General features: G+C 34.7%; 1 protein-coding gene across 3 annotated transcripts in view; it reads right to left on the minus strand.

Moving 5' to 3' along the window:
* Positions 1–1,187: 1,187 nt before the first annotated feature.
* Positions 1,188–13,011, minus strand: part of LOC144449549 (unconventional myosin-XVIIIa-like) — a 108,493-nt gene continuing 96,669 nt past the window's right edge. For all 3 annotated transcript variants that reach the window (XM_078140098.1, XM_078140097.1, XM_078140099.1), the window contains 12 exons: positions 11,308–11,431; positions 10,587–10,787; positions 10,046–10,156; positions 8,990–9,241; positions 8,500–8,613; positions 8,051–8,167; positions 7,716–7,799; positions 7,118–7,255; positions 6,467–6,652; positions 5,673–5,806; positions 4,774–5,025; positions 1,188–3,497 (listed from right to left, as the gene is read on the minus strand). In XM_078140098.1, coding sequence (XP_077996224.1) covers positions 3,287–3,497; positions 4,774–5,025; positions 5,673–5,806; positions 6,467–6,652; positions 7,118–7,255; positions 7,716–7,799; positions 8,051–8,167; positions 8,500–8,613; positions 8,990–9,241; positions 10,046–10,156; positions 10,587–10,787; positions 11,308–11,431 — 1,924 coding nt within the window. In that variant the 3' untranslated portion in view covers positions 1,188–3,286. The remainder of the gene's footprint in view (positions 3,498–4,773; positions 5,026–5,672; positions 5,807–6,466; positions 6,653–7,117; positions 7,256–7,715; positions 7,800–8,050; positions 8,168–8,499; positions 8,614–8,989; positions 9,242–10,045; positions 10,157–10,586; positions 10,788–11,307; positions 11,432–13,011) is intronic.

The following is a 13,011-nucleotide window of genomic DNA, read 5'->3' on the forward strand; positions in this document are numbered from 1 at the left end:
ATCTATATGGCCATTTTTATAATCTGTATCAAATATGAATAGTGGACTTGTATACAAAATAATCACATGTACTTTTAATGATTTGGAATAAAAGTATTATTATATACTATAAATAATAATATTAATATTGAAGTGTTTCAAGTTATTGAGATGTTATATATTGATATATGATAGTACATAATTATGTTAAAATTGGTAGAGAAGATATTTGCAAAATTAATTTGAAAAAATTAGCTATGAGGCCTAACACAAAAAATTGTGTTGTTCCGATTGCACTCAATTTTAGAATAGGTGGGGTAGGTAGATTTTTTTTTTCATATGTGAGTGTCTAGTTCAGGTAGTTATGTTTTCCGTTGTTTTCCATATGGTCTCTGTGTTATTGGTTTCTTCTCATCAGATGTACAGCCATTACAGATTGGAAGAACAGTTGTATATTGTCTTTTTTAGTTGATGTCAGTTTCCGCATCCAATATTACTTGCAAGACTTCACGATTTTTTTTTTCGAATACATCAAAAAAAAATTTATGGTTGGCATCAAAACTAGGTGGGCCAGGTAACCGAAACCAAACATTTTTTTAGGCCTGACGGAAAATGTTGAAAGTGTGCTATCAGATGACAAAAGTCATCACTTCCGTAAACTAAAACTGCAGATCATTGTATAGGGTATGTCACCTTTGGACCAAGTTTGAATGATTTTTGGCTGTTCATGTTGGGGATACAGGTGTAAACAGATGGACAGAATTTGTATCATATTTAGGCTTGATAAGTTGGACACAGTGGAATTAATAATAATAATAATATTGTTGGTTTTTATAGAGCACTTTCCTACTCTGTGCTCAAAGTGCTTTACAATTATTACCCCTGGCACGGATCTATAGTGGCACAATGACCCTTTATACTTCTTCAACTCCCTGGGGAGCATACAATCCATTGCAGCCTTTATAAGCACATAGAATTAAAGCATTCACATTGCAACCTCTATTCTACCAGGTCCCCAATTATACAGCTGGGTTTACTGAGACACAGTCATCATTCAAATCTTGCCCAAGGACTTTAGTTACTCAGAAACAAACGGCAGGGATGGGGCTCGAACCTGCAACCTGCAGATTCCAAGCCAGCCACTCTAACCATTCGCCCATCATGACTACTGTACTAGGGTACAAAATAAGAGACACACAGTCGTATGGTGTAGCATAACTATGTTCATTTTATTTCACTTTTTTTTTTCTTTCCATGAATGCAACATAGCGCAGCGTCATATAATAAAAATAGCTCCATATAATAGATAAAGCTTAACTTGTCCACAAAATAGACAACGCAAAGTAAAACATATGCATTCAATGTTAAATAATAACCCTCCAATATACATGGATACACCGACAAGCAGTGTAGAAAACAAATAACAAACAAAAATGTGACACAGCTGATATGCAAATAATATTGACCTTGTTGATAAAAATTGATGTCAAAGTTCAAAACACATCCGAGATTTCTCCTTATTATAAATCAATTTTTTACAGGCTCAATAAACAAAACTAAGAAACTTTCACTTTTTTTTCTTCCTTTTTCTTTCCATTTATTCTGAAATCCTAGTAAGGGTTTTTGTAGAGTCGATGCTGCTACGTTCATGGAAGTGAGTTTGTGGTAAATGTTAACATCGACAAATCTGGCATTAATCATTCTCTTGATGGGTAAGTATCTTTGTTGAGAAAAACAAAATACTGTGTTTGAAATTACAAAAATTTTGATTCTGGAGAAATTCATAACATAGGAAGTGCTTACTAGATAAACATGAAAACAAAATCGCAATTAAAATTTACAAAAAATTTTGAACTTTTTGATGATATGGCAGTCACGATAATGTGGCCTCCGTCACCAACTTTACAATTCTACCTCATGTAGAAGAAAACATGGAATCTTCTCATGCTGAAGACGTACAGGTGGACTCTTCCACTAGTATTGGTAGGGTGGTGTAGGTATTTATTTACAAACAGCCAGCAATGACTTCCATGCGGAAGTAGTATGATGCCAGGATTTCACTTTTCTGCTTTGGTTTTTAAAATAAACTGGTTACAGATAGCAATCAGAAGTAGATAAGTTATCAGCAGAGAATAAGTAACTGCTGAAAAAAACAGTGAAATCATGAAAATTCATGGTTGTAGTGTCCTACATACCACCAACTTTTTTAAAACCACCCAAATGAAAGATCAGGTCAGGGCGATATTTTAGTTAACTGGCCTAAATATTTTTCAATTTGAAATTGAATATACTGAATCTACATCGTCTTTATGTAGATTTCACTGAAGGACTGACTATACTGTTTAGAAGAGAGAAGGAAAGAGTCACAAAATCAAATATATAAACAGTTAAGTGCACTATCTAGTTACGTAATGCTGAGCTGATCAACAGCTTTCATTGCAGAGGCATTAATATGTACAGCCTGTGCTTGGACACTCTCCCTACATACAGTATCCAGTTCCTAAACTGTATACAGGATAATATACAATATGCTAGCAAATACACACTCAAAATAACTATAACTTCTTGTATTTTGCGAAATTTTGATAATAAGGTGGAATATTTTTTAATAAGTTTACAGTTTTGCGTTTAGGAAGTCGTTATTGGGAATTTTTTTTCTAAGTAATATACAGACAAAATAAAAAAAATATTACCTAAGTGGGAGTCAAATTATTTTTATTGTTGTGTTATATATTTGGTATTAATTTACGATGTACGTAAATAAAAGTTGATTGTGGGGAGATTTTGATTAAAGCGTATGACCAAAATATATGCGTATTACGGTATGTAAAAAAATTTCAGGTATTAAATGACAATCTACCATCGGGAGACTGGTTATGAATTTGTTAGCACTAGACAACATACAGGGAGATCGGTGTGTCTGTGAGATACATGATTTCCATCGATATGTTTGTCAGGAAAAGTTGTTACTAAAACACCAAACTCTGTACTTCTACAGATTCAGCACACATATTATAATTGAGAGACAATAATACTAGAAATTAGTAATGTCATAAAAACCAAACCATATTAAGAATTACAATATATGGAATTTTTTTTATATAATTGTTTATAAATCATGTGGCAGTGGGGGGTTTGGGTGCTTTCAGCACTGTTGAACCGCGGATGTCATGAAAAACAAGAGAACTGTAATGTGGATACTAGGTGGCGCTATACCATTGGCGACATATCTGCATGAATTCTTGAAAAACAGTAGAAATGGTACAGATGGACACTAGGTGGCGCTATATCACAGCCAACAGTAGTTTCATATGTATTCTTCCACACTAACAGCACTATCTGGTGAATCATTGTTCTTTTTACTCGTTGGTGATGATGGTTCGTCTAGTTTTGTGTTGATTTTGATATTAAAGTCATCGCTAAATATGCTATCGTTCTTCAGCCGGTCCTTCTCATCATCTGAGCTACCCAGTCGGTTTCTGAGTGACGTGGATGTGCTGCTGTCTATATCGCTAAACCTACAGAAATACAAATATAACAATAGTAATAATTAAGAATAAAACAACATTCTGTTCATAGAGTGTTCTAATTTTTGTTCAGTAATTGATGTCTACAACTCCAGGAGGACAGACACGGCTATTTTCCTCATGTATTTACACACAATCTGAGATCTTCTGGACGAGTTCAAAATGCATACTTGAGGTTAGCACCAGTATGCACAGTCTTCTCTTCATTTTGTTTTGCAACATAAATGCTTTGAGACCAAGAAATGAACATTTGGAGTATGGTGACCGTTCTGATACATTTTTTGCATAAAATAAAGTGGGTAGGAGTTTGATTTTCATTTCAAGGAGAGCTTACTCAGGAATTACAAGAGGGTTTGGTGGTACTCTGGTTACTTTATTTTGGGAAAACACAAATTATTAAAAATATAAATAAACTTTAAAGTTCAGATGTAACATAAATATCTTCTTTTAAAGATACACTAACTGTAAGTGGAGTATAATTTTTTCAATCAGACAACCAACAATATATTCACTGAAAATTGTTCAAAATATCCATAATTAGATATAATTATACAATCATAATAAATAAAGGTCAATTTAATCCATAATTAGTACAGTAATGGGTTGAAATTGTGGCTGTGTTGGGGGCGCTGATTTTAGGGTGCAGACTGAAATTCAATATCATTGGATTTATTGTACCAATATTATGTGTACAGCTAGACAAATATGTTTACCCACAGGTGATTTAAATACTGTTCAGGGTGTATGATATTGTGAGGAAGTCACTGTACTGGACAAAAAGTTTCAAAAACCGTATTCCAGTTGCAGCTAGTGCAGTTTTAAAGTGACCATATGGATGAGGATTGGGTATTTATTTTGGATTTTTAATTTATAAAATAATTTTATCATGGCTTCCTACTTGAAATATCAATGTGAAACAACATATTCCAAGTCCTTGTTGTAACTCAATAAACATCAATAAATGTGTAAAATGTTTGTTATTGTACATACAATGACAACATTTTTAGCAAATGTTTTTAGCTTTTTGCACTGTATTGAGTTACAAACGCAGACTTTGTCAATGTTGTTTCACATTGATTTTTCAAGTAGGAAGCCATGATAAAATTTATTTATACATTAAAAATCCAAAATAAATACCCAATCCTGTAAATATGACTGCCATGCTTAATTACGAATTCTATCATATACGTTGGAGAGAGAGAGAGAGATGTCTATGATTCTACACAATTTGGGAAAATCTTGTGTTACTATGGCAACAGAATCTCACCTGCTACTACTAGTATTTGGTAAATGATCAGACTCTGCTTCAGATCCTGATGTAAATGTTCTAGGTTTGCTGTAAGTGAACTTTGGTGTTTCTACACTGCTGAAACTATTATCAAGTCCTTCCGGTGACCGTCTCCTGGTATACCTCATAGATGTATCCAATGAACTCATGCTGTCTCCCCTATCTCTGGTCAGTGAGGATCGTTTGTGTCTTTGTAGCCATGTATCGATGTCCACATCACTGTCAGATCCACTGTGAAAATGACAAACGTTTTTACTTTTTTAGTTATGAAATGCAACAAGAAGTTCAACACTAACAGATAAATGATTTTTTTTTCACTGTAATACAACTGCAGACATCAGACTGTGGACGAACGGAACCTGTTACAAATTAGGAAAGTAAACAACTGAATTGGATTAATAACACTTGACACAGCATGTTGGAACAGCAGAGACTTGTACAGTATTACATTTCATCATTTGATAAGAACAGTTTTATGGCCACTTTACATAATAGTTCACATTCACAAACAAATTTCCAGATCCCCTGGCATTTCATGCACACATAAATAGTGGGTGCCTCAGACGTAGACGCATACAATGTTTTTATCAGTTTGTTTATGTCTGTGAAAGTTAGACATATTCTATATGGCAATATGACTAACTTTCACAGACATAAACAAACTGATATCACATCAGAGACACCCAATGTTACTTTGTATCAATATATGTCTGCTTGATAGTGTGATAAGGAGAAGACTTTTCGGCACCTTCAAAGTCAGTTTTAATTGTCCACCACTGATAAAACGACATTCTGATCAACTACATTATTCTAGACAACTAGTGCAAGGGTTGTAAATATTTCTTTAAAAAACTGACAAAACTGTAAATGCCACCTACCTATCATCTAAGTCACTATCTTCATCTAATTGGTCTTCTAATGCATTCTGTAAATCAGATATCCGTCGGAATGCTAGTTTTAAATCTGATTGCAGAATTTCTTGCGAGCTCTGGAGATCTTCAACTTGTGTCTCCTGTGGATATACGAACAGAAATGTATTACTGGAAGAAACAAATGATGAAAATACAACTCACTGGAAATATGTAGGGCTCGGTTACATTTAAACCTTCAATCTGGTGGTAAAGGGAACTTATTTTGTCAAGTTTCCAAAAGGAAAGAAATATGCCTGCTGATTAATCATATAGATGAAATGAACATTTAAAAAGTGAAATATTGATCAATTTGGACCAAGTGTGAATTTTTCAGTTTGTTTATTTGTTTCTAATTTATAGCTCAAAAGTAACACTAAATCACCATGGTAATAAATATGTTAGTGCAAACACAATGACCAACATTTCAATGGATGTAACAATGTCTAGACTCATCAGATTGTAAGAGATGCTGTGTCAGTCTGCCCTCACCAGGCTTCTCTAAAGAAGGAGTTGACTGATGTGTGAGGGTGCTATCTCATGGTGTACCTCACAGACTAGCCAATGTCCTGCATACATTTGTGAGAAGACGGAAATAACAACCAAGGGACAGATTTCGTTTTGTGTAAGAAATATGAAATGGAATTCCATGAATTGATGTTTTTATGTTAGTATTTACTTTCATTCACAATACAACAATATATAAATATTATAATTACAACCCTTTAGGTTGGTAGCAATTAATACTGGTCTCCTTAACTTACCAGTTCATGTTTCTTCCTACTGGCATCATCTTCTTTGTGCTGCAGTTCTAAAAATTCTTCCCTGAGATCACGTAATTGTCTTTGTAATTTTCTGTTCATTTCTTGCGTTTGAAGCTCGCAAGTTTTAAATGAGTCCCTCTCATTGCTGAGTTTTTCATTAGTTTCTTTAAGTCTGGATGTTTGTGACTGCAAATAGAAAGAAAGATACTTAATTTTCAACTTAAAAAAAAAGAAAAAAAAAGAGAATTGATGGCAGCTCTCTGAAGGTTTTTTTAAAATGATACTCCATATGCTGGCTATCTGAAAAACAAAAGATTATATAGTTTGGCCACTTGGAGTGCTGTTCAGAAGCTTTTAGATCTGAAATGAGGGCCCTAATACAGTCAAGTGCAATAAAGCAATATTCTGGCTATCTGAAAACAAAAGATTATATAGTTTGGCCACTTGAAGTGCTGTTTAGCTTTTAGATCTGACATTAAAATCTACTAGAGCAATAAAGCAATACACCATAGTCTGGTTATCTGAAAGACAAAAGATTATGTAGTTTGGCCACTTGGAGTGCCATTCGGAAGCAGCTTTTAGATCTTGTATTTTCCTCAGCAAGAAAAAAAAATCTGGGTAACAATATCCAATTTTTGGATCCCATCTTACCTCTGTTCTTTGTTTATATGTTAATTCTAAATCTAGTCTGGATTCTAAGTCTCGTATTTTGCCTTCAAAGCGTATCACTTGGTTTTTATCAACTGTTGTGTCCATGTAATTATTAACTTTAAGATTCAACTCTGCCACCTGCGAGAAAAAGAAAAAAATAAAGATTGCACTTACATTATTTTGGAAACACGAAAGTTTATAGCAATGTCACTTTGACCAAAAATTTGGTTGATTAATTCTCTGTCCCCAGAACATTTTGTAAATATTTATTGAGTGACAATTTGTGTTGTTGGAATTTGAGGTCCATAACTCAGGATTTATTGCTCATGTGAAAATATATACACTTTCAAGCTATGTATTTTCATTGCGAAATTACAATTCATAAAAATGAATTTGTTGAAGTTTCAAATATCAACGCTGCTTTCCTAGACAGAAAACAGCCTGTTATCCAAGTATTACATGGTCTTGTGACATACACATTTTTTGAAATTTGAATCTAACCCTCCGAAAGATATACTGCCACCTAGTGACAGCCAGTGAAATTTACTTTGTTTTTAAAAAGAAATTTTGTTCATATCAACCAGTGTTTGCTCTTTACCTGTTCCTGAAGGCTCTGTTTCTCTCCTGTAATCTCTGCTATGGTTGTAAGATGGTCATTTATTTGCTGGTGAGTCATCGATGCCTGGAACAACAAAATAAAAGTACTAGTGTAATTAAACTGCTATCACCCACTTGTGTAATCTACTACATTGAAGAACAATAGATTTAGTTTGTGTCTATCTCAGTAAACCATGGCTGGATTACCAGTGTTGTATCCAGTCTTGTCAAAACTACTGTAATTTGAAGAACAAGTGTTTTGTTATGTCAACTTGTAAAAAAAAGCTCTTAGTGTGCTCATAAGTTCACCACTATCAGGAGAATCATTTTTTTTACCTGATGTACGACAGCCTTGTGCTTTCTCATCAGTTCACTGAAATCTTCTTCCTCATCATCAAGCTTACTTTGTAAATCAATTTTCTCTCTTGTTAACGCCATCACTTTCTGTTCCGCCTGTCAAACAAATCACATCAAATGTTACTTTCACAACTACATTTAACCCCAGTACAATTGTATGAAATGTACAAAATGAAAGTTCTTTCTACAATACATATGTTCATACACTAAACTTTCACACTTGACATGACTATATTTATCCACAGGTGATTCAATATCGTTCAGGGTGTATTATATTAGGAGTAAATCATTATACCTTACAAAAAATTTCAACAAAAAATTCCAGTTGCGGCCAGTGTGTGCAGCCTTAATGACTTGGATTCTTGTAACTTTGAAAATATGGTTTCTGCCTTTACAGGGTTTGTAAGGTACATGTGTGTATGACTTACCTCTGACTTAGATTTGGAGACATACTCTAACTGTTGTTGTAAATCTACCAATTCTTCCTCCATACCTTTCCTTGATTTGGTGGATGCTTGAGACAAATACTGGGCTTCCTCCAGCTGTAATAAAAGTCAAAACAACGAGTCTGATGAATTTTGACTGGAGATTGCACCGAAAAGTTTGGGACCCATTTACAACACAAAAAGATGAATACACTGACCTAATATCAGACTACATCACTAAATTCCAAAAAGATGCAAAAAGTGTAAAAAGGTAATTTTACGTACAATAACAAACATTTCACATTTTTTAAATGTTTTGTAATTTATTGAGTTACAAAGAAGGTCTTAGTATATGTTATTTCACGTTGTTTTTTCAAGTAGAAAAACAGAGTAAATTTGTTTTATAAATTAAAATTTCAAAATAAATACACAATTCTTATCCATATGGCCACTTTAACATCTCAGCCATGTTGTTTTTATAAAACTACCTTACCTCTGCTTGTAGTTGTTTCACTGTAGTCTTACTGACAGCAGATGCTCTCTGTTTATCTAACATGATCTGAGCATCATGAAGGAGAGCTTTGGTTTTCTTCAAGTCTTTCCTAAGTCTTTTCTCAGTGTCTTTGTCGCCCTTGGCAACATAGTCTTGTTTCTCTTTCAGTTGTCTCTCCAGATCCCGTTTCTCCTTCAAGGCAGCTTGTTTTTCCATGTATTCTTCATCTAACTGGTTTTCTAAATTTTTGATCTGTGTGACACAACAAGGAAAGATTTAATTCTGGTTACCAGAAGTGTTCACATTGGCTATTTTTGTCTTAAACAAATTGTGATGATTTGATTCACCAAGCCGAAAGTTTTGTTCTTGTGAAAAGGGTTACAGAAATGCATGAAAAAGTGTTTTGTTTTTTTTTAATTTGTTTTTTTAAGAATATAGCTACAATTTTAGAAATGTCATGACAGTAACTTTCACCCTACATTTATAAATTATTGGTTCTCCTTCATGTACTGTTTCGACATACAGTGTTTAATCTCAGAAATGTCTGTACAAACTTGAGCTGCACAAAAATATGAATACAGCTTGAATAGCAAACAAACCAGGTCAAATCATATTGGTTTGACAAACGGTGCTGTAGATTTGTGGCTGATGGCATGCATCATGCAAACTGATCAAACCTTTCTCGGTATGGCAAAGAAAATGAGTCACTTGAATCTGTGTCTATTTTGCAAAGAAACTACACAGTTCAGTGACTCTAATGATAGCTAAATTTTGTTGTTGTGAGTCAATATGAGAAAAACTGGGTTTTCTTATGAGTCACCATATAGTAAGAGATTAGGGGAGTGCTAAATTTTGGTACATCACAAGAAGGTGGCACATCAAATTGACTTAGAGGGCATACTGGTTCAGTCTACAAGACATTTACATAGTACACACAAATACGTTTCTAAATCTCAACAGTTAGATGCTAGCATATTGCAAACTTATCTTGGTTGCAGTGTTGTCATTTATGCTGACAGAGAGAGCAGTAACCATGGTAACTAGCTCATTTCTTACCCTCTTTTGAGTATTAATTCTAATATCTTCTATTTCTTCTTCCTTTGAATCAACATCCTTCTGGTGATCCTGCTTAATGTTCTGCATCTGCATTTCTAATCTTAACTTGGCCTGAAGAAAAAAAAGAGAGAAAAAAGTCAGGTCAAATTTTTTCATCATATTATTAGGGAAAGGTAATCAAAGCAAATGAGACAACAAAATACTAACTTTTGAAACTCATATCATAAAAATCTTGGCACAGATTAACAATTTCCCTTATAGAGGTAATGTCTCCCACAAGTGGTCATAAATGATGATTCTTTTGTTTTTATATGACATTTTTTACAAGTGGCCATTATCTCTTTTGTTTTTATAGAATAATCAGCACGTAACAACTAATTGTGATTCTGCTGTTTTTACATCAAAATTTCTTCATGTGGGCAATAACCTGTGATTTCTGTGCATTTGTACAAATCACACCATGTGGCCAGTATATAAAATTCTTTTGTTTTTAATCATAAAATTACATCCAATCATATACAAATGGTTGTTGACTAGATACCTGTTCTAACATTTGCACAGTCCCAGCCTGGTCATCTAATTCCTCTTCTTGATCCCTAACTTTAGCTTCTAATTCTCTCCTAGCTCTCTTCAGATCTAGAATTTCATTTTCATCCTTGCCACCACGTGATGAGAGATCTCGTAACTCTGCCTGTAGAGTTTCAACCTTGTCTTCAAGTTGATACACTTCACCCTTTTTGTCCTGAAATGTGGAGTACAGCCATTAGTATCATCTCATACCACATACAAGCCAGATTGTACACACTCACACAGAAAATACAGGATTTATAACCTGGTCATTCTACATCACAACAACATGTATCTATCTCATTGGTTCTGTGGTGCTTGAAATAGGAGTCGAAACATCAAGTATTGCTGTTATTTTTCTTTGTCAATCAAAATTTTGACAAATCAAAATGATGTGTCTACCTAACATGGTTTTCAATACAAAACAAAAATTAATGTTTCTCCCCCCCCCCCCACCTCCAATCCTATCCCCCCACCCGCCACTCCTTACTGCTGTCCTATCCATCTGATCAATAATCAATCACCTTTCCATCAAAACCATAATCTAGTCTGACAATTGACCAATAAACCAACCAACAAACAAACAAACAAACAAACACAGTAATTAGTCAACAAATCAAGCCAGCAAAATGTCACACATGACACCCTCTCACAATACACAATATCGTAGCAGTACACACAGAAGATATACTTACATCAAATAGACTTCTAAGTTGGTACACTTCAACCTCAGTTTGTTCTTTTTCTCTCTGCAACTTCTCCTTGGCAGCCCTCTCAATTTTCACATCCTCAAGGGCCCTGGTTAGCTCAGCATCAAACCTGTAACAACAAATATATGGTTTGGTCAGCAAACACAAAATATCATATCATTCTTTACCTAAAGACTTGTTAGCTTCCTGACTAATTTCAAAAGGGCATTATGGGGCAAGTGTCCAACAAAAAAGTCTGTTCTTGCCAACAACACAACAGAAATCAAGTTTATGTTTCTAGGGAGACTCATCCTATTCCTGCAAAAATGTTCAGGTTACATACATATTTATTTATTTGCCAGAAGTTGAAAAGAAAAGAAAATTGTCATATCAAGTGAGGAAATGGAATTAGTTAAGTAAATACATTGGCAATCAGGGCTCGAAATTAACGGTAGCCCCGTGTCATTTGGCTACCAAATGTTGACACGGGGCTACTACTTTTCGTATTTGGTAGCCCACTTGGGCTACCGACGTAAACAGTAAGCTGACATGTCAGGCCTTCGTCGTGTCGCTAATATAACCAACACAATACGTTCCCGCTGAACGAACTGTCTTGCTTGTTCAACTGTGAACGAACTGTCTTGCTTGTTCAACTGCAGGACGCGATGTGTTTGACGTCTACATCGCTACATATTATTCTCTCATGAATATTTATATTTGACAACGATGTTATGACGTCACACCCTGGACGCACCATGTGCTGCGATGTCAGCTAATTCAGATACTTCCGGGGTACATTTCGTGATAACAATTCCGCAAACATTGATGAAAAAACATTCGTTTTAATTCGTGAAGCACTTCCTTACGTTGTTAGTACTTGACACGAAGTTGTTGGTTACTGACAGCAGGACCCGTTCACCCATTTTCGGTACGATGTCAATTTTGTCATTTCCGTAATGCTCGGCTCGAGTGGTGATGGAATCATAGCCGAAGTCGATGCATTCATTTACATTTCGGATTTTAATGTAAAACATTTTAGGAAATGCATGGTTTCAAATGAACGAATATACAGACTGGGAATTACGAAACTCAAATTTCATGCGACGACAATCAGTACGTAATAGATGAGGCTGATGGTATATGACATCGAAACACGGTCTTTTGATGGACTGGTGTAAAATGGTCAAGCAGTCAAGTAGATGAATGGTCATGGTGTGTTCATAGTTTATGCCATATGAGTAATCATAGATACTTGAGACGTTTGTCCTATCATTACAACAGAAATTCGTAACTTTATTATCAACCATTTTTACATTGTTAAACAGACATTATAGTCCACATTCAGTGTTGGTAAACCACTGTTGTATGATAACTATGTACACAAATATATGGGGCTACCAGTGAAGGTCATGGGGCTACTGACCTTTATGAATGGTAGCCCACAGGGGCTACCAGGGAGAAAAGTTAATTTCGAGCCCTGGCAATGAAAGGTAAATAAAAAATCACTTTAAACTCCTGGCTGGATAACAAAAATAGTTTGTTCAAACTAGTCAGGTTTGTGGCCCAAGAAAAACATCTAAAGTTATATATACATATAACATAAAAAAACCAAAAAACATATGCATGAAGTGTAATATCTTAATACAAATAAATACACCAGTTGAATACATAGAAGGGGCGAGGTGTGCATTACTTGAAAGCAATATTTCT

Source organism: Glandiceps talaboti, chromosome 18 (assembly GCF_964340395.1).
Source record: "Glandiceps talaboti chromosome 18, keGlaTala1.1, whole genome shotgun sequence".
In the NCBI taxonomy this organism is placed as follows: Eukaryota; Metazoa; Hemichordata; class Enteropneusta; family Spengelidae; genus Glandiceps; species Glandiceps talaboti.